Source organism: Meles meles, chromosome 18 (assembly GCF_922984935.1).
Source record: "Meles meles chromosome 18, mMelMel3.1 paternal haplotype, whole genome shotgun sequence".
Taxonomy (NCBI): domain Eukaryota; kingdom Metazoa; phylum Chordata; class Mammalia; order Carnivora; family Mustelidae; genus Meles; species Meles meles.
In genome coordinates this window covers 1,292,947-1,316,132 of record NC_060083.1, presented here as the reverse complement: position 1 = coordinate 1,316,132, position 23,186 = coordinate 1,292,947, and the positions used below count along the sequence as shown (strand labels likewise).

The following is a 23,186-nucleotide window of genomic DNA, read 5'->3' as shown; positions in this document are numbered from 1 at the left end:
CTAATGCAGGGCTCGATCCCAGGACCCTGATCACAACTTGAGCCGAAGGCAGACACCTAAGCACTGAGCCACCCAGGCGCCCCTGATCTAACAGAGATTTTAAAGCAGGTGTGACAAAATGCTTCAATAAGCAATTACACACACACTTGAAACAAATGAAAACACAGAAAGCTTCACCAAAACAAACAAATAAATAAATAAATATGCTTCAACAAGCAAGTACAAACACACTTGAAACAAATGAAAACATAGAAAGGGGCACCAAAATACATACATACATACATACATACAGTCTCTAAAGAAGAATCAAATGGAAATCTTAGAACTGAAAATAGAATAACAAATATAAAGCTCAATGGACGGGCTCCACAGCAAAATGGAGCAGACAGGAGAGAGCCAGTGAACTAGAGATAAAACAACAGAAATTACCCAATCTGACAACTCAAAGGAAAAAACATGGGAAAATAATGAACAGAGTCAGGGACCTATGCAACTATAACAAAAGGTCTAACATTTGTGTCACAGGAGAGGAGGAGAGAGGGGCAATAAAGGTACTCAAAGAAATAATGGCTGAAAACTTCCCAAATTGGACAAGAGACATAAACGTACAGATTAAGGAAGATGAGCAAACCCTAAACAAGATAACCACCCCCCCCCAAATTCAAGGCAAGACACTCCATCATTAAACTTCTGAAAACTAAAGACAAAGAAAAATATTTAAAGCAGTCAGAGAAAAACAACACATATCTATAGGGAAGAACAATTCAAACGACCACAAATTTCTCCTCAAAAGCCATGCAGGCAGAAGGAAGCCACACAATATTTTTCAGGAAGGAAAAGATCTCCAGGCCCATGTGGTTTCCCTAGAGAATTCTACCACACTTTTAAAGAAGAATTAACATGAATTTTGTACAACGTCTCCCAGAAAAATGGAAGGAGGAGGAACCATTTCCCAGTTCATTTATAAAGCTAGTACTGCCCTATACCACAACCAAAGACAGTTCTAAAAAAAATAAATATCCAGACCAATATACCTCATGAACAGATGCAAAATTCATTAACAAAATATTAGCAAATAGAATTCAGCAATATATAAGAAGAATTATTCACCATGACAAAGTGGAATTTATTCTAAGGATGAAAGTTCAGTTCAATATTTGAAAGCCAATAAATACAATCCATCATATGAACAGACTAAAAAAGAAAAGTCATATAGTCATATTAGCTGGTGCAATAAAAGCATTTGATGGAATTCAACACCCAGTGAAACTCTGGGTTAAAAAAAAAAAAAAAAAAAACCTCTCAGAAAAAAAGCCATGTAGGGACAATCCCTCCACTTGATAAAGAGTATCTACAAAAACCCAACAGCTAAAATTATACATAATGGTGAAAGACTGAATGCTTCCCCACTAAGATCAAGACCTAGGCAAGAATGTTTGCTTTTATTACTCTCACTCAACATAGTACTGGAAGTTCTAGCCAGTGCAATAAGGCAAGAAAAGGAAATTTAAACATATATAGGTAGGAAAGGACAAAATGAACTTGCCCCTCTTTGGAGATGATATGATTGTGTGTGTAGAAAGTCCCAAGGGATCCATCAAGAAAGGGTCAAAACCTCCTCAAAGGAATAAGTGAGTTCAGCAAAGTCAAAGGATATAAGAAAAACATACAAAAATCAATTCTATTTCTATAGATTAGCAATGTACGCATGGGAATTAAAAATAGAATGTTTTTACAATATTTGAGTATTTACTGTTACACTTAAAAAAGTACTTAAGTATAAATTTAACAAACCACATGCAGGATTTGTATGCTGAAAATGACACAACTCCAATAACAGAAATTAAAGATCTAAATAAATGGAGAAACACATCATGTTCATGAAGACTCAACATAGTAAAGATGTTGATCATTTCTCCCCAAATTAACATCTAGGTCGAAAGCAATTCCTATAAAAATCCCAGCAAGACATATTTGTACATACACATAAGATTATTCTAAAATTTATGTGGAGAGGTAGAAGGATTAGAATAGTGAAAACAATTTTTGAAAAGGAAAAATAAACTAAGCTAAATTAGTTTATCAAACTTCAAGACTTACTGAATAGCCATAATAATCAAGACTGTGTGGTACGGGCAGAGGTAGAGACATATAGATCAGTAGAACAAACTAGAGAGCCCAGAAATAGACCTCACAAAGATACCCAACTGATTTTTCACAAAGATATAAAAATAATACCATGGAGGAAAGATATTCTTTTCAGTAAATGATGCTGGTGTGATTGGATATCTATAAGCAAAAACAAAACAAAACAAAAACTTTAACTTAAACATCATACCTTATACAAAACTTAACTCAAAATATATCATCAACCTAAATGTAGAATTATACTCTCTCACTCTCTGACAAATAAATAAATAAAAATCTTTTAAAAAAGGGGGGGGGGAGGGTGCCTGGGTGGCTCAGTTGATTAAGCGTCTGCCTTTGGCTCAGGTCGTGATCCTGGGATCAAGTCCTGCACTGGGCTCCTTGCTCAGTAGGGAGCCTGCTTCTCCCTCTGCCTGCTGTTCCCCCTGCTTGTGCGCGTGCGCTCTCTCTCTCTCTCTCTCTCTGACAAATAAATAAATAAAAATCTTTAAAAAAATAAAGAAATGTAAAATTATAAACCTTCTAGGAAAAAAATAGAAAATCTTTGGGACCCAGAACTAGGCAAAAGGTTGTGAGACACGACACTAAAAGCATTATCCATAAAAGGAAAATTTGATAAATTCAATTTACTCAAAATGTAAAGTGTTCATTCTATGAAGGACTGACTCTGTTAAGAGGATGAAAAGACCAGTCACTGAGTTGGAGAAGATATTTGCAAATCACATATCTGACAAAAGACTATCATCTAGATTGGACGAGGATTTCTCAAAACTTGGCAGTGAAAAAGTGAACCGCCCAATTACAACATGGGCAAAAGACATGAACAAACATTTCACTGGAAAGGACAGACAGATGGCAAATAAGCACATGAAAAGATCAACATTATTAACCATCAGGGAAATGCAAATTAAAATCCCAATGAGATATGGTTATATATCTAGCAGAATGGTTAAAATAAAAGATAATGGTGATATCAAAAGCTGGCAAGGATGTAGAGAAATTGGATCACTCACATATTTGCTGTGCTGGTAGGAATGTGAAATGACATAGCTGCTCTGGAAACCAGTTTGAGTTTGTTAAAAAAAAAACAAACAACTAAACATGCAACTATCATCTGACCCCAACAACTGTGTTCCTGGGCTTTCATCCCAGAGAAATAAAGGATTATGTTCTGGGCGCCTGGGTAGCTCAGTCGGTTAAGCACCCAACTCTTGATTTCAGCTCAGGTCATGATCTCAGGGTCATAAGATGGAGTCCTGAGTCCAGCACCAGGCTCAGCAGGAGTCTGCTGGGGATTCTCTCTCTCTCCCGCTTCCTCTGCCCCTCCCCCTGCTTGTGCATGCTCTCTCTTTCTCAAATAAATAAATATTTAAAAAAAAAAGAATCATGTTCACACAAAGACCTGTACACAGATAATCATAGCAGCTCTACTCATAATAACCCCAACCTAGAAACAACCCAGATGGCCTTCAACAGGCAAATGATCACACCAAGTGGCAGAATACTCCTCACTCCTAAAAGGGAATGAAATATTGATGCAGGAAATGACCCGGATGGAGCTCCAGAGAATTACGTTGAATGAAAAAAGCCAGTTCCGACAGGGGATAAGTTGTATAGTTCCATTTATAGGACATTCTTGAAGTGACAAAATTACAGCAACGGAGAACACTTGGTGGTTACCCCGGGGGTTAAGGAGGCACTGGGGGGCAGGCAGGAAGTGCGTGTCACTATAAGAGAGCAACAGGAGGGATCCCGCAGCGGTGGGAAGGCCCTGTATCTTTTTTTTTTTTTTTAAGATTTTATTGATTTATTTGAGATAGAGAGAGAGACAGAGTGAGAGAGAGCATGAGGGGGAAGGTCAGAGAGAAAAGCAGACTCCCCATGGAGCTGGGAGTCCGATGTGGGACTTGATCCAAGAACTCTGGGATCATGACCTGAGCCGAAGACAATCGCTTAACTGACTGAGCCACCCAGGTGCCCCGGAAATGCTCTGTATCCTGACTGCATCCATGTCAATATCCAGGTTGTGACATTGAACTATAATTTGACAAGATGCTACCATTGGGGGAAACTAGGTACAAAATACATGGGCTCTCTCATGGGGCTCCATCTCAAGACGCTGAGGTCCTGACCGGAACAGAAACCAAGAGTCAGGTGTTTAACCAACTGTGCCACCTGGGTGCCCCACAAATGACATTTTTTTTTAATTAAAAAAAAATTTTTATTAACATATAATGTATTTTTATCCCCAGGGGTACAGGTCTGTGAATCGCCAGGTTTACACACTTCACAGCACTCACCATAGCACATACCCTCCCCAATGTCCATAACCCCACCACCCTCCCCTGCCCCCCTGACCCGGCCACCCTCAGTTTGTTTTGTGAGATTAAGAGCCTCTTATGGTTTATCTCCTTCCTGATCGCATCATATTTCATTTATTCTTTTCCTACCCCCAAAGCCCCCACATTGCATCTCCACTTCCTCATATCAGGGAGAGCATATGATAATTGTCTTTCTCTGATTGACTTACACAAATGACATTTAGTATTATTGTGAAAATCATTTCGACCTCTCAGATGTCCTGAAAGGGTCTCGGAGACCCTCAGGAGGACCCCAGATGACACTTTGAGAACCACTACCTATACCCACAACAACAAAAAGCTTCTGTGTTGAGGCGCTTGGGTGGCTCAGTCGGTTGGGCTGGGCTCCCTGCTCAGCGGGGAGCCTGCTTCTTTCTCTCCCTCTGCCCCCTGCTGCCCCTGCACTGCTTGTGCTCTCTCTCTCTTTCAAATAAATAAATAAAGTCTTTAAAAAAAAATCTCCTGTGCTGAGCAAAAGAAACTAGACACCAAAGACTATATACTGAATTACTCCATCTACAGGAAGTTCAAGAAGGAGCAAAACTGGTGTAAGGTGAGGGGAGGAAGAAGAGGCTACCTCATGCTGGGGTGCACGTACAGACTTGGAGGGGCAGGGGGAAGCCTCCGGGGGCTGGAAATATTCTCTCTTGACCAGGGGTGGTGACCCAGCTGTTTACCCATGTAAGGGTTCGTCATGCTGCACGCTCAAATTGGTGCCTCCTGCCCCCTTTCCTGTAAATTGTTATACATCAGTAGGAAAGAAAAATGATGACATCAGGCTGATGCACCTTGAACTTGGCTTCAGCTGTATTAGAAATGCCAGGATGTGATTGCCCTTCAGCTTGTAAGAGCCAAGATCACCCTCATCCAGCCAGGGCAGTCATGGAAGGTCTCAAGACACCCAGCTGGCAATGCCATCACTGGATCAGGGAGCCCCAGTCCCTGGGGAACATGCAGTGGCCTGGATGACACACATCCCTCCCACCCCCACTGCCCACTGCCCGGTCCCACTCGCAGCCTGGCCCTGGGCAGAGGTCCCTGCTGTGTCTGGAAGGAGGAGGAAGGGCACTTGGTTTTTCTCATCCTGGTGAGTCTCTTGGGACCTAGACCATGACCAGTTCTCTGCTAGAAAAAGAGGAACCTGCTCTCAGTCCTCCCTCAGGCAGGAACTAGCCATTTAGTCTCAGTGTATTTTTTTAATAATTTTTTTAAAGATTTTATTTATTTGACAGAGATCACAAGTAGGCAGAGAGGCAGGCGGGGGGGGGGGGGATAGGCTCCCCGCTGAGCAGAGAGCCCGATGCAGGGCTCGATCCCAGGACCCTGGAATCATGACCTGAGCAGAAGGCAGAGGCTTTAACCCACTGAGCCACCCAGGGGCCCCTAGTCTCAGTGTATTTAGAAGAGGACAGTTATGCACCAGCCCTGGAGTCCTTTACAGCCCTTCCTTCCCACAGCTGATAACTGCACAAGTCAAAGTTCCTACAAGGACAAGGCCCCACCTCCGCTTGAACCCTTCTACTACATTCCCACTTTTATCCTCTCCACTCCAGCCACCCCAGCTGATTAAGTGTCCCTCACACACTCCTACCTCAGGACATTTGCACATGCTGCTTCCTTTGCTCCAACTGTTCTTTACTCAAATAACCTCATGCTTCCTTTACGTCTTTATTCCAGGGCTTGGCACACTGTGGGCCACATCAGCCCAGTGCCCATCATTTGTCAGTAAAGCTCTCTTGGGACAGAGCCTTACTCATGAGTTTGTGGATTGTCTCTGGCTGCTTTTGTGCCCCAAGGCAGAGTTGAAGGGTTGCGACCGAGGTACTCCTCACCATGAAGCCAGCTAGATAAGGCACCTGTGTGTCGTGTTTTTCGTCTGTCCCCCCGGTAGAGGGCTTCTTCCTTGGTGTACCCCAGTTGTTACAAGAGCGGCATTTTGTTGGGGCTCCGCAGTGTGCACGAAGGAGGGTGTGGATGTGCAGGACTGTTTGTTTCATTTCTGTTTCCCGAAACTCTCAGCATTGTAAGCACCAGGGTGGGGCCTGTACCTTTTGGGGCTGTAACCTGCTGTCCAGCAAGGTGACTGCCATGCAATGCGTGCTCTGTAAAGACCCAAGCACGGACAGAGTGAAGGGACAAATGTGCAAAAATCTCCAGGAAGAGGCTCTCAAATGTGTAGGACACTTCCCAGTTTACCAAGTAACATCAATTTGGTCCCAGCCCTCCAGGGCTCCTAAGCTACGAGCTGACCCCGGCACCTACTCTTTCTTTCCCACTCCTGTCTGTTAAGTCCCTGGACTCCCCATCCCCTCCTTGACTTCCCATCCATGGCTCTGCTCCTTCCTTCTCCTGGGGATCCCAGGCCCCGGGCGTGTTTCCTCCAGCAGGCGCTGGCGTCTGGACAGACAGCTGCTCCCACCCATCCCCATCAGCACCTCAAGGCAGCTCCCTGGTGATTGCCAGGTGCCACGTGGCAGGGGACAATGAGGCCAGCTCCTGTCCTTGGGGAGCTGATGGGCAGGCAGGCATAGGCAGCAAGGCCACAGAAGCTAGGGCCTGGCTGACCAGCTATCAGGGAGGGGCACCATGGGGCAGACACCATAGAAAATGCCATGTGTCATGCCAGCCACCTGGTACCCTAAGAAGCCTCCCACACCCTCTGTGGGCTAGGAGTCCTTGTCTCCTTCCTAGCTGGATCTCCCTCTGTCACATGAGGCCTGCTCTGCTCCTGCAGGTATGTCCCAAGAACCTGATGTTCTCCTGTCCCATGTGGTCACAAGTCCCTTGGAGCTCCCAGGAAGAGAGCAAAAGAACGAGGTTCAGGTTCTAACCCAGGTCCTGCTAGCTCTCTGAGCTTCAGTTTCTTCATTTATAAATGCTAGAAAATTGTGCCTACAGTAAGAAATTATTTAAAATAAGCTTAAGTGTGTCAATAATCCAGGAGGTTAAATCTGGTGGATTTATGCCTCACATGTATTTCCCCTTTCCTCAAAACCTGCTGAAAATACAGTAAGGAAATGAAAAAAGTTACAATACTCAAGTAGTCCTGATTTGCCCATTTCTGTATTTTGTTTGTTTGCTGTGTAAAAATAAAAACAAATTCTCTCCAACTGGGGCACCCGGGTGGCTCAGTCGATTAAGTGCCTGCTGTTGGCTCAGGTCATGATCCCAAAGTCTCATGTTGGTATCCCTGATCAGTAGGGAGCCTGCTTCTCCCTCTCCCACTCCCCCTGTTTGTGCTCGCTCTCTCTCTCTCTCTGTCAAATAAATAAAACCTTTAAAAAAATTATTTCCAGTGGGTGGTGCCAGTTCAGTTTTCTGTTCTGTGGAGCAGAACACACTTCTGACCCATTAGCCACGGCAAGACACAGCCCCACCTGGGTCCACAAAACTCCTTAACAGGTTCCAGAACCTTCTCCCAAATTGGAATAAGTCAGCAGCAGGTGTCTGAAGAAAGCCTCGAACTCCTGAGACAGTGGCCAAGTCAAACCAAGACATGCAGAAAATAGAGTCAATGCAGGAAACAGAAGAAAACTTCACAGTTATGATTTGTAGCCTCAGAAGTAAGAAAACATACGCACTCATAAAACAAAACAAAATGAAAACAAAACTACTTCATGCAATTAAAAAGGAGCAATCGGCTGGACAATAAGAAAACAAACAACTCGATTTAAAAATGGGCGAAAGATCTGAACAGGCGCCTCACCGAAGAAGATGCGCAGGTAGCAAATAAGGATATGTCATCGGGGAATTGCAAATTAAAACAACACAACTACACACCTAGTAGAGGACAAAAGTCCAAAACACTGACACCACCAAATGCTGGCAAGGACGTGGAGCAACACGAACTCTCGTTCGTTGCTGGTAGGAGTGCGAGGGGGTACAACCACCTGGCAGGACAGTTCATCAGTTCCTTACGTAACTAAGCATACTTGGTCATATGATCCGGCAATCACACTCCTTGGTATTTGCCCAAATACAGCAGCTCTCTTCACATCTGCCAAAACCTGGATGTAACCAACATGTCCTTCCGCAGGTGAAGGGATAAACTGTGGTACCTCTGAATAATGGGCTATTATTAGTCCGTGCTAAAAAGGAATGAGCATCACTGAGTGAAACAAGCTCCTTACTGCATGATTCCAATTACGCGGTGTTATGGGAAAGGGAAAACTATGGAGACAATAGAAAGATCAGTGATTGCTGGGGCTGGGGGGTGAATCAGAGGAGCACAGAGGATTCTGAGGGCGGTAAACTATTCTATATGATACTTTAATGGGGGAATGCCATCCAAACTCATAGAATCTACAACACCAACGGGGCACCTGGATGGCTCAGTCGGTTGGGCAGCACTCTTGGTTTCGGCTGGGGTCATGATCTCGGGGTCCTGGGATCAAGCCTGGTGTCGGGATCCATGGCTTGGCAGGGAGTCTGCTGGAGGTTTCTCTCTTTCCCTCTCCCTGTGCCCCTCACTCCACCAGTGTGCGCTCTCTCTCTCTCTCAAATAAATAAACAGATCTTAAAAAAAAAAAAAATCAAACAAACAAAGAAGGAACCCTAATGTAAGCTATGGACTTTTGGTGATGATGACGTGTCAATGTAGGTCCATCCATTATAATAAATGTCCCACTCTGCTAGGCGTATACAGGAAACCTCTATACTTTCCTCTCAGTTTTACTTTGCACCTAAAAGTCCTCTAAAAAATAAAGACTAGGGGTGCCTGGGTGGTTCAGTGGGTTAAAGCTTCTGCCTTCGGCTCAGGTCATGATCTCAGGGTCCTGGGATCGAGCCCCACATCGGGCTCTCTGCTCAGCGGGGAGTCTGCTTCCTCCTCTCTCTCTGCCTGCCTCTCTGCCTACTTGTGATCTCTGTCTGCCAAATAAATAAATCTTTTTTAAAAAATAAAATAAAATAATAAAAAATAAAGACTAGAGGCACCGGAGTGACTCAGTTGGTTAAGCATCCGCCTTCCACTCAGGTCATGATCTCAGGGCCCCTGGGATTGAGCAGTGACCCTGCTTCTCCCTCTCCTTCTGCCTCTCCCCCTGCTTGCGCTCACTCTCTCTCTGTCTCTTTCTCTGGGTCAAATAAGTAAATAAATAAAATCTTTGAAAGAAATAAAAATAATAAAAAATAAAGGCTATTTTTTTAGAGGCACAATTGTTATACTATACACTTACAACAGGTAGATTTTACCATATGTAAATTATACCTCCAAATAAACCCTTAAAACAAGAAGGAACTGGAAAATAAAAATAACGTGAAAGCTAATTTTTTAGTCAGTAAGAATGCTGGATCTGAAGGCTGTGCTCCAGATATCAGAATTAAAAACACAGAGATGGAAAATGTCAGACAAAAAATAAGAACAAATAAGAATCGATTTGGGAGATCCAGCAGCCAACTAATAAAATTATTAGAAAGAGAACAGAGGGGCGCCTGGTTGGCTCAGTCTGTGGAGATGAGACTTTTGATCTCGGGGTCATAAGTTCGCGCCCCATCTCCGGTGTAGAGACTCGTTAAAAATAAAATCTTTCAAGGTTAAAAAAAGAGAGAGAGTGGGGCGCCTGGGTGGCTCAGTGGGTTAAGCATCTGCCTTCGGCTCAGGTCATGATCTCAGGGTCCTGGGATTGAGTCCCGCATCGGGCTCTCTGCTCAGCAGGGAGCCTGCTTCCCCCTCTGCCTGCCTCTCTGCCTACTTGTGATCTCTGTCAAATAAATAAATAAAAATCTTAAAAAAGAGAGCAAGAGAGAGAGAACAGAGAAAATGGAGAAGAAGAAAGCAGTGAAAAAAGTGGGGACACACACCAAATCCCTCATTTTGCCCTTTACAAGAAAGGAAAATATGCGGAGTGAGGGATGTGTCCTTCACCACGAAAGCTCATGCTGGACCGTGGACCCCGAGCCAGCCATCACCCCTTCTCACCGTGGCTTTCTTCTCCGCCCTGCACTCACCCCCCTTTCTTTTTCACTGATGGTCATCATTCCCCTTGTTTGCCATTGTTTTTCCTCTGTAGCTCCAGGACCGCTGAAGGTTGTGTCTGCTCGCTGCTGCCTATATCGGGGTAAAGCGTGCCCGATGTGTCCTAGCAGGTGCTCAAAGGACACATCCTTGTCCGGCCGGTGGCCCCGCCGGCCCCACCCTCTTCCCAACAGCCACCCCCCCACTCAGCAGCAGCCTGTCTCTCTCCTAGCAAACAGCCTCATCCTTCTCAGAGCCCCCTCACTTGGCCTGGGTTGGGGGACACCCCCCTCTCCCCTCCTTGATTTCCCTTCGAACACTCCCGATTTATCAAGATCATGGGCAGAGAAAAGCAATTGCCCAGAGTGGAGAACCAAGCTGAGAGCTTTGCAGCCGAAGCCATTATGACTCAGCACCGTGCTTGCAAAGTCACCACCAAGCACCCAGAGAACCTAGAAGCCGGACGCCTCTGGCTCCCTACCACCCCGAGAGCGAGTTCTTCATTCTCCTGCCTCTTTGATCACTTCTGTCCCCAAATGAAGCCCAGGGCCACGCATTTGATTGGCTACAGTGAGGTCACGTGCCTTCAACAGCCCTGCAAGCAAGCCTGGGAGAGCAAGCCCCTGCTGGTTGTTGGGGGGGGACCCCGAAATGCAGGAAGCTTCCCTCCACGGGCAGCCAACAAATATGGTCACTGACTTGTCCATGTAATTTTTTCAGTTTTTCAGGGGACAGCATCTTCAAAGAGGTGTTCCGGACTCTCAGGCCGTGTTACCAAACCTCTTTCTTCCCCTGAAGAGTTAAACTAGTTCCCAAGCACACCCAGAGAGCCACTCTGGTGGCTTTGCCACACCTACAGACGTTCCGGGGCAGTTAGAGGGAAAAAACGCAACTAACAGGCTAAATGTGATTGCTCCCTCACTGCCTAATTCTCTCTCGTGTTCCTGCATTTGTTTATTAGTTGTAGTCCACACGTTTTGTCATTTGTTTCGATGACTGGTTTTTTCATCATTTTCCCATTTGTAGCCAGTGCTAAAATTAGCGGGCATTTGCTGAAAGGAGCGATGTATTAGGATTAGACTCAGCTGTGTGGAACAGGGGACAAACAACAGAGGCTTAAGCTAGATAAAAGTTTCTTTTTCTTCCATGTAAGTGAGGCCTACAGAAGGGCAGTCCAGAGGGCTCACTCCACAAGGTCCTGAGGGACCCAGCTCCTCCCTGAGCACCCGCCCCCCATCTCTTTTTCTTTGAGTAATCTCTACCCCCAACGTGGAGCTCAACCTCGGGAGCCTGAGATCAAGTCAGATACGGGCGCCTGGGCGGCTCAGTGGGTTAAGCGTCTGCCTTCGGCTCAGGTGGTGATCTCAGGGTCCTGGGATCGGGCTCTCTGCTCGGTGAGGAGCCTGCTTCCCCCCCTCTCTCTGTTTGCCTCTCTGCCTACTTGTGATCGTGGTCAAATAAAAAAATAAAATCTTAAAAAAAAAAAAAAGTCAGATGCTCTACCAACTGAGCCAGCCAGGCAGACGCACCTTCTGCCATCTCTTGCTGGGGCCTCATCCTCACGGTTCAAGGTGGCGGCCGGAGCTCCAGCCATCGTGCCCAGCAATGGGACCAATAGCAGGAAGATGGAATAGCTCCCCACCTTTGCAAAACTTCTGTTTGCAATTTCTTAGCCAAGACATGGGGCCCCACCGGTGGAGGCTGGACAATCAGGCTTACCACTTGGCACTGAGGGAACTCGGGGTTGGAGAGGCAGGCAACTACCCCTTCCACAGACAAGGATAAAAATCACATGGAAGACAATCCCTTCGTGTAAGGAACAACTGCGAGGTTTCTGATGGTGCGATGGCTCCTGGCGGTTACTGGCTGTAGGCACCGTTGTGCATTGTAGGCTGTGTAGTCCTTTGTCCTTACTACAACCCTTTGGAGGAGATACTGTGACTATCCTCATTTTACAGAGGGAGAAAGTGAGGCAGCAGAGCGGAGAGAGAACCTGTCCAAGGTCCCCCCAGCTAGCAGGTGGAACGCCTGGATTTGACACGGACGACCTGGCTCCGGAACCCGCAGGGCGTGCCGTAACTATGGAGACAGACGGCTCTCTCCGGCAACTACAGAACCAAGCCCCGAGAGCCGGGGCTTATTGACTTAGGGATGAGGAGAGGGGACGTGAGCCAGAGCCACTTTCTTTCTTCCTTCGTGCCTCTGGACACTTCGCTTGCTCATCCATTCCACAGAGGGCCTGGCACAGTACACGTTACGTTTGCTATGAAGCATCTAATGCCTGTTTTTGTCCCCCCTGAGGGGCAGAAACCAGATCCCCAGCAGCCAGCACAAGATAGGTGCTCAAAAGACATTTGATCAGTCGATCAGTGCGCATGCCAGGCTCCGGGATGGTGCGAAGCATGCAGGAATGACGCTGCCTTGCCCATTTGCACTCACGACCAAGCAGAGAAGACCAACAGGTGGGCCCCCCAGGGAACAACTGAGATGGCAAAGGCAGGGCAGGGAGGATCCATGGCGAGAAATCCGGTGTGGCTAGATTGTACTTTATGAGTCACAAGCTGGCTGGGATAAGGTCCCTAAGGTAGGCGAGAGCCGGGCTTAAAATTCCCCTCAAGTCCAAGGTGAGAAACTGAGCCTTGGCCCTGAGAGGGCTCTAAGGAGGTCTGGAACCGAAGTGGAGAAAGGAGCGGATGGGCCTCAGCGACGATGCGGAGGCAGACGGGGCGGGGGGGCACCCTGGCTCAGTGGGGGCGGGGGGCAAGAGGTGGGTTTTCAGGGCTGAGAAAATGGGACATTACTTAAGTGGGATCTAGTGGGGAGTCTGAGGTGGGGTTGAGAGAACGAGGGGTGAGATGAAGAGAAACGAGGGAGGCCCCACGCTCCGTGTGTGAGCCAGACACATCACCGGGGAACTCTGGGGGAGGGCAACGGAGGGAGCCTGAGGGGCCAGAGCAAGGGGGGCGGGAAGGGGGCTGGAGAGGGGCCCTGGCTCGAGCTGGGGCAGACAGCAGTTGGACGGCTGCAGGCTGTGCTCATGGCTCAGAAATGTCCCAGTCCTTGCCAGGAGACTGCCTGGCCCCTGCTGCCCTTATCCCCCTCCAGCCCCAGAAAGGCTCCCCCATCAGGAGCTCTGAAGCCGTCTCCCCAGCCCTCTGCTCCCCCAGAACGGGCCTCCCCTCCGCAGAACCTAGCAAACCCACACCCCCACCCCCCCACCCCCGCTATTTAGCCTTCCCCCAAAGGCTGATGAAACACAGGCCAGAGGAGGAGAAAATGAACAGACATCTGGCGTGGGGGGGCGTGGGGGGGAGGCAGAAGTTGGGCTGGGGTCCCACGGGGTCCACAGGTCCCGGGGGCGGGTGGCAGAAGGCCCCCAGGGAGCCGTGGGACTCAGCAGGGAGCAAACTCCCCAGCGCTCGGGCCCTGATGGGCCTAATGAGATGCAGGTGGTCCCCTGGCCCGGGCCCCACCTCCCCGGGCCCCCCTGACTGTGGAAGCAGACGCTGTTCGGTGCGGAGGAGGGGAGAGGGGGGCTCTGCAGCCACAGGGGGCGGGGCCAGGGCCCAGCATATAACTCTGGGCGGGCGCAGTCTGGGGCGCAGTCTGGGGCAGCAGACACGCAGCCGCTCTGAGCTCCACAGGCAGCATGAAGGTACCGGGCCGGGCCTGGGCGGCTCCTGGCATCGGGGGCCCGAGCCCACTCCGGGAAGAAGACCCTGACCAGAGAGGGGGGCTCTGAAGGCACAGGGGAGTCTCGAGATCCAGTCGAAACTCTTAAGCTAGGAGAGTCGGGTTTCTCAGGCAGAGAAAGAGGCCGAAGGGCAGAGAAAGGGGTTCCCGGCAGGGGGTAGTTGCCACGAGGGACAAGCGCAGAGACCTCCGAGGGCTCCAGGGCTGGCGAGGGCGGGGTCAGTGCCGTGAGGTGAGGTGACCCTGTCGTCCTGTCCCAGGCCCTCCTGGCCCTGCCGCCGCTGCTGCTGCTTCTCTCCGTGCCCCCCTGCGCCCCCCAGGTCTCCGGGATCCGGGGAGATGGTAAGCAGCCTGGCCAGCAGGCTGGGGAAGGAGAGGCGACTCTGAGCCCTCATTTCTGGGAGTTGGGCCTCAGGGCTGAGCCCCTGCAGGGGGCCATCCCCTCCTGTCTACCACAGGGCAGGTGGAGAGGACGTTTGAGCATCGGCCCCGGGGGGGGCGGGGGGGGTGGAATTTCGTGTGATTTCTTGGCAAAAGCACCGCCCCCCCCAGGGTGATTTCTTGGCACGCTAGGGCTGGAGGCCAACCGCAGGGCACTGAGGGGCCGGTGGCGTCCTGGTCCCCTTCTCCTCACCCTTCCCGCCCCCGCCCGCAGCTCTGGAGAAGTCTTGCCTTCAGCAGCCCCTGGACTGCGACGACATCTACGCCCAGGGCTACCAGGAGGACGGCGTGTACCTCATCTACCCCTCGGGCCCCAGCGTGCCCGTGCCTGTCTTCTGTGACATGACCACGGAGGGCGGCAAGTGGACGGTGAGTGTGCAGGGGAATGGACGCCCGGTTCTGGTCCCCGCCATGTGGCCACGCTTCTCCTCTGTGCGCTTCAGTTTTCCCATCTCTAAATGAGGATCACGACCCCCAGAGCAGAGCTGGGGAGCTGTTCCACGGCTGAGCTCTGGGTGCTGGGGGCAGGTTCGTGCCTGTATCCTCAAAGCCGTCAGGGAGAGAGGTGCGCTTTACAGAGAAACCGAAACCCAGAGAGGTGAAGTAATTTGCGCCAGGTCACACAGCCCACCCTGGGAAGCACTGCCAGCTGCCGAAGTCTAGAACCACACCCCACCCCCTCAACCTTTCCCTGGCGCCCAGAAGCTGCTCACTGAGGGGCCCGGGGCCGGCACAGGCGTTGTTTTAGGCCCCGGCCCGGTCTTTTAACAAAACCCCTCAGCATCACAGGGCCCCTGCCTAGGTGAGGCTCCCGCCCCCTGGCCTCTTGATCGTCCAGGCCTGTCCTCTCCGCCCCAGGTTTTCCAGAAGAGATTCAATGGCTCAGTGAGTTTCTTCCGGGGCTGGAACGACTACAAGCTGGGCTTCGGCCGTGCCGACGGGGAGTACTGGCTGGGTAAGATGGGGACGGGGGGTGTGCCAGGGGCCAGGGCTCCGCTGACCAGCTGGGTCTCTCCCTTCCTCCCTCCCCAGGGCTGCAGAACCTGCACCTCCTGACGCTGAAGCAGAAGTACGAGCTGCGGGTGGACCTGGAGGACTTTGAGAACAACACGGCCGCCGCCAAGTACGCGGAATTCTCCATCTCGCCCAACGCGGTCAGTGCGGAGGAGGACGGCTACACCCTCTATGTGGCAGGCTTCGAGGACGGCGGGGCAGGTATGCCCAGTGGGGCAGGCAGGGCTGGCACGGTCCGCTGGGTCCCCGAGCCCCTCCGGGCCCCCCTGGAGGGGCTGCGCTCGCCTCCACCCGGCTCGGGCCCAGGCCCCCGGGAGACGCTGCGTCTGCTCGCTCTGGGCAGCCCCCGGGGGGTAGCAGCTGCTTCTCCGGGGAGGGCGCCCCATCCCGCCGGCTGCCATGTGACACCTCCCATAGCGTCGCTCCCGCCCGTCGTCCATCCCCGACCCCGGCCGGCCGGGGCTGGCTCCCCGCCTCAGCAGCCGCATCCCTCGTCCCCTCTTGCCAGGCGACTCCCTGTCCTACCACAGCGGCCAGAAGTTCTCCACCTTTGACCGGGACCAGGACCTCTTTGTGCAGAACTGTGCGGCCCTCTCCTCGGGGGCCTTCTGGTTCCGCAGCTGCCACTTCGCCAACCTCAACGGCTTCTACCTGGGCGGCTCGCACCTGTCCTACGCCAACGGCATCAACTGGGCGCAGTGGAAGGGCTTCTACTACTCCCTCAAGCGCACCGAGATGAAAATCCGCCGCGCCTGAGGGGCTGGCCCCCGTCAGGCCCCGACCTCCCCTGGCTGCTCCGGGTCTCCCGAGCGCTCGCTCTGCACCCCGCGCCCCCCTCCCCTGCCCACGGCTCTCTTAGCACCTGCTTGTCGCGGGGCTCCTTGCCCGGGGCGACCACCTCAAACCCAGGCCTCCACTGCCCTCACCTGCGGCCACGCGGCCGGCAGCCTTCCCGGGCCTCCTGGACGTGCCTGGGCGCTGCGGGACCCTTCCTTGCCTCTGCCCCCCCCCACAAGGCCGAGAGCCAGGGGCCGCTCTCTGAGCCTATGCCTGCTCCCTTGCGCGTCTGGAGCCCCCCTCGTGCGCCGGCTGGGGCTGCCCGGGTCTGCTCAATAGCGCGGCCCACTCCGCTGTCCTCGGTATCCCCCATCGCCTGCCTCCCTCCCGCCAGCTCATTCCGCAGTGGTGAGCACCAGGGCCGCAGCCCTGCCCCACGGTCCTACCCGCCTGTCCCAGGCCCCCACAGCTCAACGCCAAAACCGAATTTCCCCACGGCTGGCGCGCGCCGCTCTGAACCAGCTCCCACTGAGATAGGCAGGGATGTGCAGTCCCCCGACTGCCCCAGGGCTGAGATCTGACCATGTGGGGGGACAGAGGACAAGCTCTGTGGGGCCGGAAGCAGGTGGGGAGTGAAAAGCTCAATAAAACCTCAGGATCTGAACAAACCGGCTTTGGCTGTTGTGCGTGTACATGGGTTTGCTCAGCCCCCAAACGCGAGGACCGGGCTCCTCCTTGCCGCCCTACTGACCACACCCTGTCCTCAACTCCAAAAAGACACTAGAGTTAGGCACTAAAGGGAGCCTTATATTTCACAGGCCTCGTTCGGGTGGCAAAAAGATCGCGTCATAATATTAATAACAATAATAATAATAATAATAAAAATACAATACTGTAAAGGATCGCTCAGGGAGTAGAGGTTTCCTGATCCTGCCGTGGCTTGGCGGGGGCTCAGGTGGCTTAAGGCTGCAGAGTGTGTCTGAGATGAACCTGCGGAATCATCTAAGCTGAGTTTCCACTTCCGGGCCCAGGGCTCCAGCTCTCGGAAACGCTCCTGTGAGTCCTGTCGCGGGGTCCGCCCCCGGCAGCGAGGCCCAAGCAGTGGGGCTCAGGGCTCCTGGAGGTCTGGCAGGTCAGCCAGCAGCATCGGGGAGTCCATCTGGATCTCCCGCTGCAGGGACTCAATGTCGGCAGGGTTCATGCCGTGGCCCTCCAGCCAGTCAGCAAGCAGGGAAGCTGAGAGGGAGGCTGAGTCGGCCTGGCTGCAGGGAGAGTGGAGGGGAGAGGCACTGTTAGCCTCGGCTGGCTCCCTGCCCACCCCACAGGCAAGCTCCTCCTGCATCAGGAAACCCTGCCCGCAGGCCCATTCCAGAAGCCTGGTCCAGCCATCTTACCCGTCCTGGGGCCCGTCAGCCACGCCCATGTCAAAAGACTGGTTTAGGAACTCCTCCAGGTCAAAGCCAACACCATAGCCGGCCCCACTGCCCTTCGGAGTGCCGGAGAAGACCGGGGGCAAGGGGTCCTCCACCTGCAAAGGAAGATGGCAGGTTACAAGCCAGGCCCTACCAAGAGCACGGACAGAGGTCTGTACGTCTGTCCCGATGCTGCCAGGGACTCTGCCTGGACAGCCTCAGGTGAGAGCGCCAGCCGAGACGATCACTGGGCGCTGGGCGAGGGCCAGTCTCCAGGCCAGGCCCGTCCCAGGAAGCATGTTATTTGTCTCCCAACGACCTGTTCACCGGCACTGTGCTCCTTCCAAGAGCAAGAGGACAAGTTCAGAGCTAAAGCCCCATCTGCCACTCAGTTCTCACCGACTAAAGAGGCACCCCAGCCTCGCCCATGCCCGTCCCTGCCAAACAGCAAGGACTTCCCAAGCCCATTTCCCTGGGGCCCAGATCCAGGTGTCCCCACAGCGCCTCACCTGTGACTTGGACAGCTGCTGAGTCACCAGGTTCACGTCGGGGGATTCTGTGGTGGAAGGCTGAGGGGCCCCTCCAGGGTCCGGAGGGGGCGGGCCAGACGGGAAGTAAGGCAGGACACCTACGGCACTGGGGCCAGGGAGCCCAGGCGGTGGCACAAGCGTCTGGGGGGCCAGCAGACTAGAGGGGGCGGTCTGGAGGGGAGCAGGGCCAGGGACGGGCCCAGGAGGACTGGCAGGGTGGGGAGCGGGGCCAGGGGGTGGGCAGGTGGGCTGCGGTGCAGGACCCGGGGTGGAGCCCACAGGTTGTGGGGGGGGCGCAGCAGGAGGGCTGCCAGGCCGGGCTGGGCTGGGGGTAGGGACCGGGGCGTGGGCTGGTGCTGCGGTTGGGGCGGGCGCCGGGGCTGGCGTGGGGGCCGGGGGCCGGGCCATGCGAGTCCAGCGCTCCAGCAGACTGCGATCGTTGTCGCTGAGCACCAGCCCGGCCAGGGGGTCGGTGGAGGGGCCCCCAGAGGTCCCGGCCCCCCGCTCCTTGCGCTCCCGCTCCTGCCGCCGCTTCTCCCGCTCCTTGGCTCGCTCCTGCCGCCTCCGTCGCTTCTCCTCCCGCTCCCGCTGGCGCTCCTGGGCGGTCACCGGCTTCCGAGGCTCAGGAGCTTCCAGAGGAGCGCTGGGGCCATCTGCAGAGAAGTCGGGGGGAGAAGGTAAGAGCCTACGGTCTGCCCGAGCTGGGCGCGCCCCTCGGCAACCCCACCCCCGGCCGGCCGCTGCCGCCGCAAGGCACCTCTGAGCCGGCTCCGCAAGGACTTGAGCAGGGCAGCTTTGAGGGCCGCCTTGGTGTTGTCGGAGATGGCGCCCTCCTTCTTGGCAGGGGCTGGTTCACTGGCTGGCAGGGGCGGCTGCAGGGTCAGGTCGATGGTGTCAGGTGCGGGGCCGGGGCACGGCGGTGGGGCTGGCGGAGGGGACTCCATGGCACAGTCCCCACTGGGAGCCCAGGGACTGGGCATCTCAACATCAGGGCAGCCAGGCTCACTGGCCACGGGCTGCAGGGACGGCTGGAAGCGGATCTGCTGGCGGATGCCCTCGCGTCGTGCGTGGAAGTCCTCAATCTCGGCCACTATGGCCTCTTTAATGCGCTCCCGCGTGAGCGCCTCACGGTCAAAGGCAAAATCAAAAGGCGGGGCACAGTCAGGCTCATCGTCAGGGTCGTGGTACTTGGCCAGGAAGGGGTGGCGAAGGGCAGCAGCTGCGGAGATGCGGGCGCTGGGCTCGAAGCGCAACATGCGCCCCAGCAGGGACAGGGCCTGGCGGTCAGCGCCGGGGTACACCGTCTCCCAGGGCACAGGCTGGCGGGGGGGCAGGCTCTGGATGTAGGCTCGCACCCTCTCGGCCCCCACAGCCTGGATCACGGCCGGCGATGGGGTGCCCAGCACCATCATGATCAGCTGCAGCTGGTGCACGTAATTCTTGCCGGGGAAGAGCTGGCGCCGGGCCAACATCTCACCGAAGATGCAGCCCACGGACCACAGGTCGATGGCCTGCGTGTACTCGTGCAGCGAGAGCATGAGCTCAGGAGCACGGTACCAGCGCGTGGCCACGTACTCGGTCATGAAGTACTGGTGCTCGGCGGGCGAGGTGCACAGGCCACGGGCCATGCCGAAGTCACCAATCTTGAGCTCACAATTCTCATTCACCAAGAGGTTGGAGGGCTTGAGGTCGCGGTGGATGACCTGAGCCGAGTGCATGTACTTGAGGCCCCGCAGCAGCTGGTACAGGAAGTAGCGCACGTGCTCCAGGGTGAGCGGCTGCGAGGAGTGGATGATCTGGTGCAGGTCGCTCTCCATCAGGTCCAGCACCACATAGCTGCGGGGACGAGAGAGACAGGCGTGGCCACCTCGCCACGTGCCAGCGCCAGCCCCAGCCCCGCTCCACCCTCCCAGCCTGACAGGTAATGGCCTCATCTTCGCACTCTGCACAGGCCAGTGGCAGGATATGAAGATTCCAGATCGTCTCCGACATTTCCGTGAACTTCAGCGGAGTGAAATCCCTTTCCTCTCTCTCGTTTCCCCATCGAGGAAAAGGTGGGTTGGACTAAACCGGGGCTGGCTGACAGATTTGGTTTGGGGGCCATCTCCCTTTTTTCGTACGGCTGCCTGAAAAACTGGGAACACTGCAGGCTTGCCCAGTTTTCTACGACAGTGTTCTGCGACTGACCGACATAATCTGGTATGAGAATAAGAATTCGGTCGCTGTATGAATGTACTGACGAACGCTGGCCATCCTACACGTCAAGATTCTATAGAACAGCAACATCTGCCTCTTCTTAAGCAACCACAGTTGGCCCAGGCAAAGCCAGGGACGATGGTCCTGGAATCATAAGCATTTTCCCAGCCTGCCCTACATTAGGAACTTCAGATCCACCTCTGCCCCCCTCTCCCATCCCTGCTCCTTACACAGATTTGAACTCGCCGTAGGGCACAGTGGGCCTCAAGATGTCCTTGATAGCGATGATGTTGTCATGCTTGAAGTGTTTGAGGATCTTCAGCTCCCTGAGGGTCCGCTTGGCGTTGGTGACCACGTCAAAAGCGTTAGGGATCTTCTTAATGGCCACCTGCTGGCCTGGGGGGCAGGGAAAAGTCAGGCATCACGAGGTACCTCAGAACAGCTGCAGACTGGCGAAAAGCCCCTTTCGACACCTCCCTCCTACAATGCAGTTACCGTACGCTGAATAAGGACCGCCACATAGCCAGACCTTACCACGTGCCAAGCCCCGTGCTAAGCGTCTTGTGGATGTTACCAGATCCGCCTTCCCACCGATCCCGAGGCAGATACCAACGGTTCAAAGCTGGGGATGCCGAAACCCTGGCTCGGCAACGTGCTGGGGCCGCGCAGCCGGCTGGGGGTAGCGCCCTGACTGTAAAGCCAAGCCCGCTCTACCTCCCTACCCCCTCTCTCCATCTCAGACCTCGCCATGCCACCGCCAGCTCCCGCCCCGGTCCCTGTTCCCGGAACACACTTCTCTTTCGGAAACCAAAGAGAGGATCTCCATTCTGGTCTCACTGGGACTGTCACTTCTCTAAGAGAGAAGCAGCCACCGCGGCGGGTTCCGAGGACTGTGCCCCACGCAGAGCCTGGCACCCAGAAGGCACCTAACCCGCATGTGTTGCCTCCAACCAGCATTTAGATCGCAGCCCTCCGGCCGGCGGCTGCACACCGGGGCGGCTTCCCCACCTGGAAGCGGGCGCGACAGCGAAGCTCACCGGTCAGACGGCGGCGCGCGGAGGACACCACCCCATAGGCCCCGTTGCCTATGGTCTCGATGATCTCGTACTCGTCCCCCACGTCAAAGGTCACGTCGAAGGAGCGGGCTTTGAGCAGGGCCAGGTTCTTGGCCGCTACAGAGGCGGCGGCGTTGGTGGGTTCCGCCTTCGCCGGCCCGGGGGGCTCCGCAGAGCCGTCCTCCCCTTCGTCCTCCTTCAGGGGTTCAGCCATGGCGTCTGTGTGGGGGCGCTGGTGAGGACGGGCCGCCTCCCCGCCGGGCCTCAGTTTCCCCTCTGGGAGGCTGGGGGGCAGGACCAGGGGATCTCCAAGTTCCCGAAGCCGACGGGGGCCGGACAGGGAGCGAAGGAGAGCGGCTGGCCCGTGGCAGTCGTCCCGCAGCCGGACTCGGAACCGGGAGCTCAGGGCCGGCGGGAGCGCAGGGTGGGAGGTGGGGGAGGCGCCGCCCGCCGCGGTCCAGGAAGAAAGGGAGGGGCGGGGCACTTCGCGTCTCTCGGTCAACACTCACCGAACGGCGCCTCCCTCCGACGCCTCCTCCGGCCCTTCGGAGGTCGCCGGCGCTCCCCGCGTCCCCGGGCTCCCGTCCCCAGTGGAGAGGTACTTCAAGAGCCGCTCGATCACTTGTTCAAGGCCGCCGCCACCACCTCGGCGCCGCGCTCTGCCCCGCCGGTTCCCCCGCCCCGCCTCCCAAGACCACGCTCCTTCCAGCCTCTGGCCAATCGCCGGGCGGTCTCGGTGAAGGTTCCCACCCCTTCGATTTGCTGCGTCCAATCCGAGACTAGCTGCAGAGGAAGCCACGCCTCCGCCCGCCCGGGCGCGCGCGCGCCGCCGTCCAGCTCGCCCGCGGGAGCCGCCCAAAGGCGCCTCCCCGGCTCTCCGCCCGGCGCAGTCTTCTGACGCATGCGCGCTAGCAGCCTCGGGCGCCGCGCCACAGGAGGGCAACGCCCCCGTGCGTGCTCGCGCACCGCCATGGACGGTTTGGCTGCGGCGGGTCGCCGGAGTCCGGAGGGGCTCCGGTGCGTGGATCTGTTACCTTGTTGGCCGGTTCACGAAATCCCCCTCCTTTAGCCCTGCTCCCCGTCTGCGCCCATCGCCCGAGGAGCCATGCACCACCCCGCAGTTCCCGATCGGTCCCGGGAGCCCGGCTCCGGTGATGGGCCACCGCGAGGAGACCGAGCCGGGGCGTCCCACCACAGAGATCCCGGGCCTCCGCGATTCTAGAGTGTCCGCCTGAAGCCGCCACTGACTTCCGGCGGCTGGTGCCCCGCCCGGCTTCCGGCGTCCCGGGCTCTGCTCGGCGTTCCAGGCCTCCGGCGCGTTCCTCCCGCCGGGCGGCTGTGTCCCAGGGCTCCCGCGCTTCGGGCTGCGGCAGAGCCGAGCGGGACAGCGGGAGCCCGCGGGTCAGCCGGGCCCAGACAGGGCAGAGCCCGCCCCCCCCGCTGCAGAGGCCGGTAGTCACTCCCGTGGCAGGTATTTGTGGGGCGCCGGCCCCGGGAAGGCCGGTGCCGAGGAGGCCGCGCCGACACGAGGGGCCAGGGGAGCCCGGTGGGGAGCAGAGGTTTTCGGCAGGGAGCGCGAGGTCGTGCGCCTCGGAAAGGGGCCG

General features: G+C 54.8%; 2 protein-coding genes across 3 annotated transcripts; one reads left to right on the top strand and one right to left on the bottom strand.

The window, feature by feature from the left end:
* Positions 1–14,021: 14,021 nt before the first annotated feature.
* MFAP4 (microfibril associated protein 4) lies at positions 14,022–17,057 on the top strand. The gene is made up of 6 exons (XM_045985357.1): positions 14,022–14,119; positions 14,418–14,499; positions 14,813–14,967; positions 15,457–15,553; positions 15,631–15,813; positions 16,121–17,057. The coding sequence occupies exons 1-6, from the start codon at positions 14,114–14,116 to the stop codon at positions 16,366–16,368; spliced, it is 771 nt and encodes a 256-aa protein (XP_045841313.1). The 5' UTR covers positions 14,022–14,113; the 3' UTR covers positions 16,369–17,057.
* Positions 17,058–17,184: 127 nt separating this feature from the next.
* Positions 17,185–22,568, bottom strand: MAPK7 (mitogen-activated protein kinase 7). 2 transcript variants are annotated; one of them, XM_045986400.1, is made up of 7 exons: positions 22,092–22,568; positions 21,565–21,866; positions 20,758–20,923; positions 19,089–20,167; positions 18,311–18,984; positions 17,784–17,917; positions 17,185–17,651 (listed from the first exon to the last, which is right to left on the bottom strand). In XM_045986400.1, the coding sequence occupies exons 2-7, from the start codon at positions 21,794–21,796 to the stop codon at positions 17,498–17,500; spliced, it is 2,439 nt and encodes an 812-aa protein (XP_045842356.1). In that variant the 5' UTR covers positions 21,797–21,866; positions 22,092–22,568; the 3' UTR covers positions 17,185–17,497. The 2 variants fall into 2 exon arrangements, with proteins under 2 accessions (XP_045842356.1, XP_045842355.1); XM_045986399.1 differs by having other exon boundaries at positions 21,565–21,801.
* Positions 22,569–23,186: the final 618 nt, after the last annotated feature.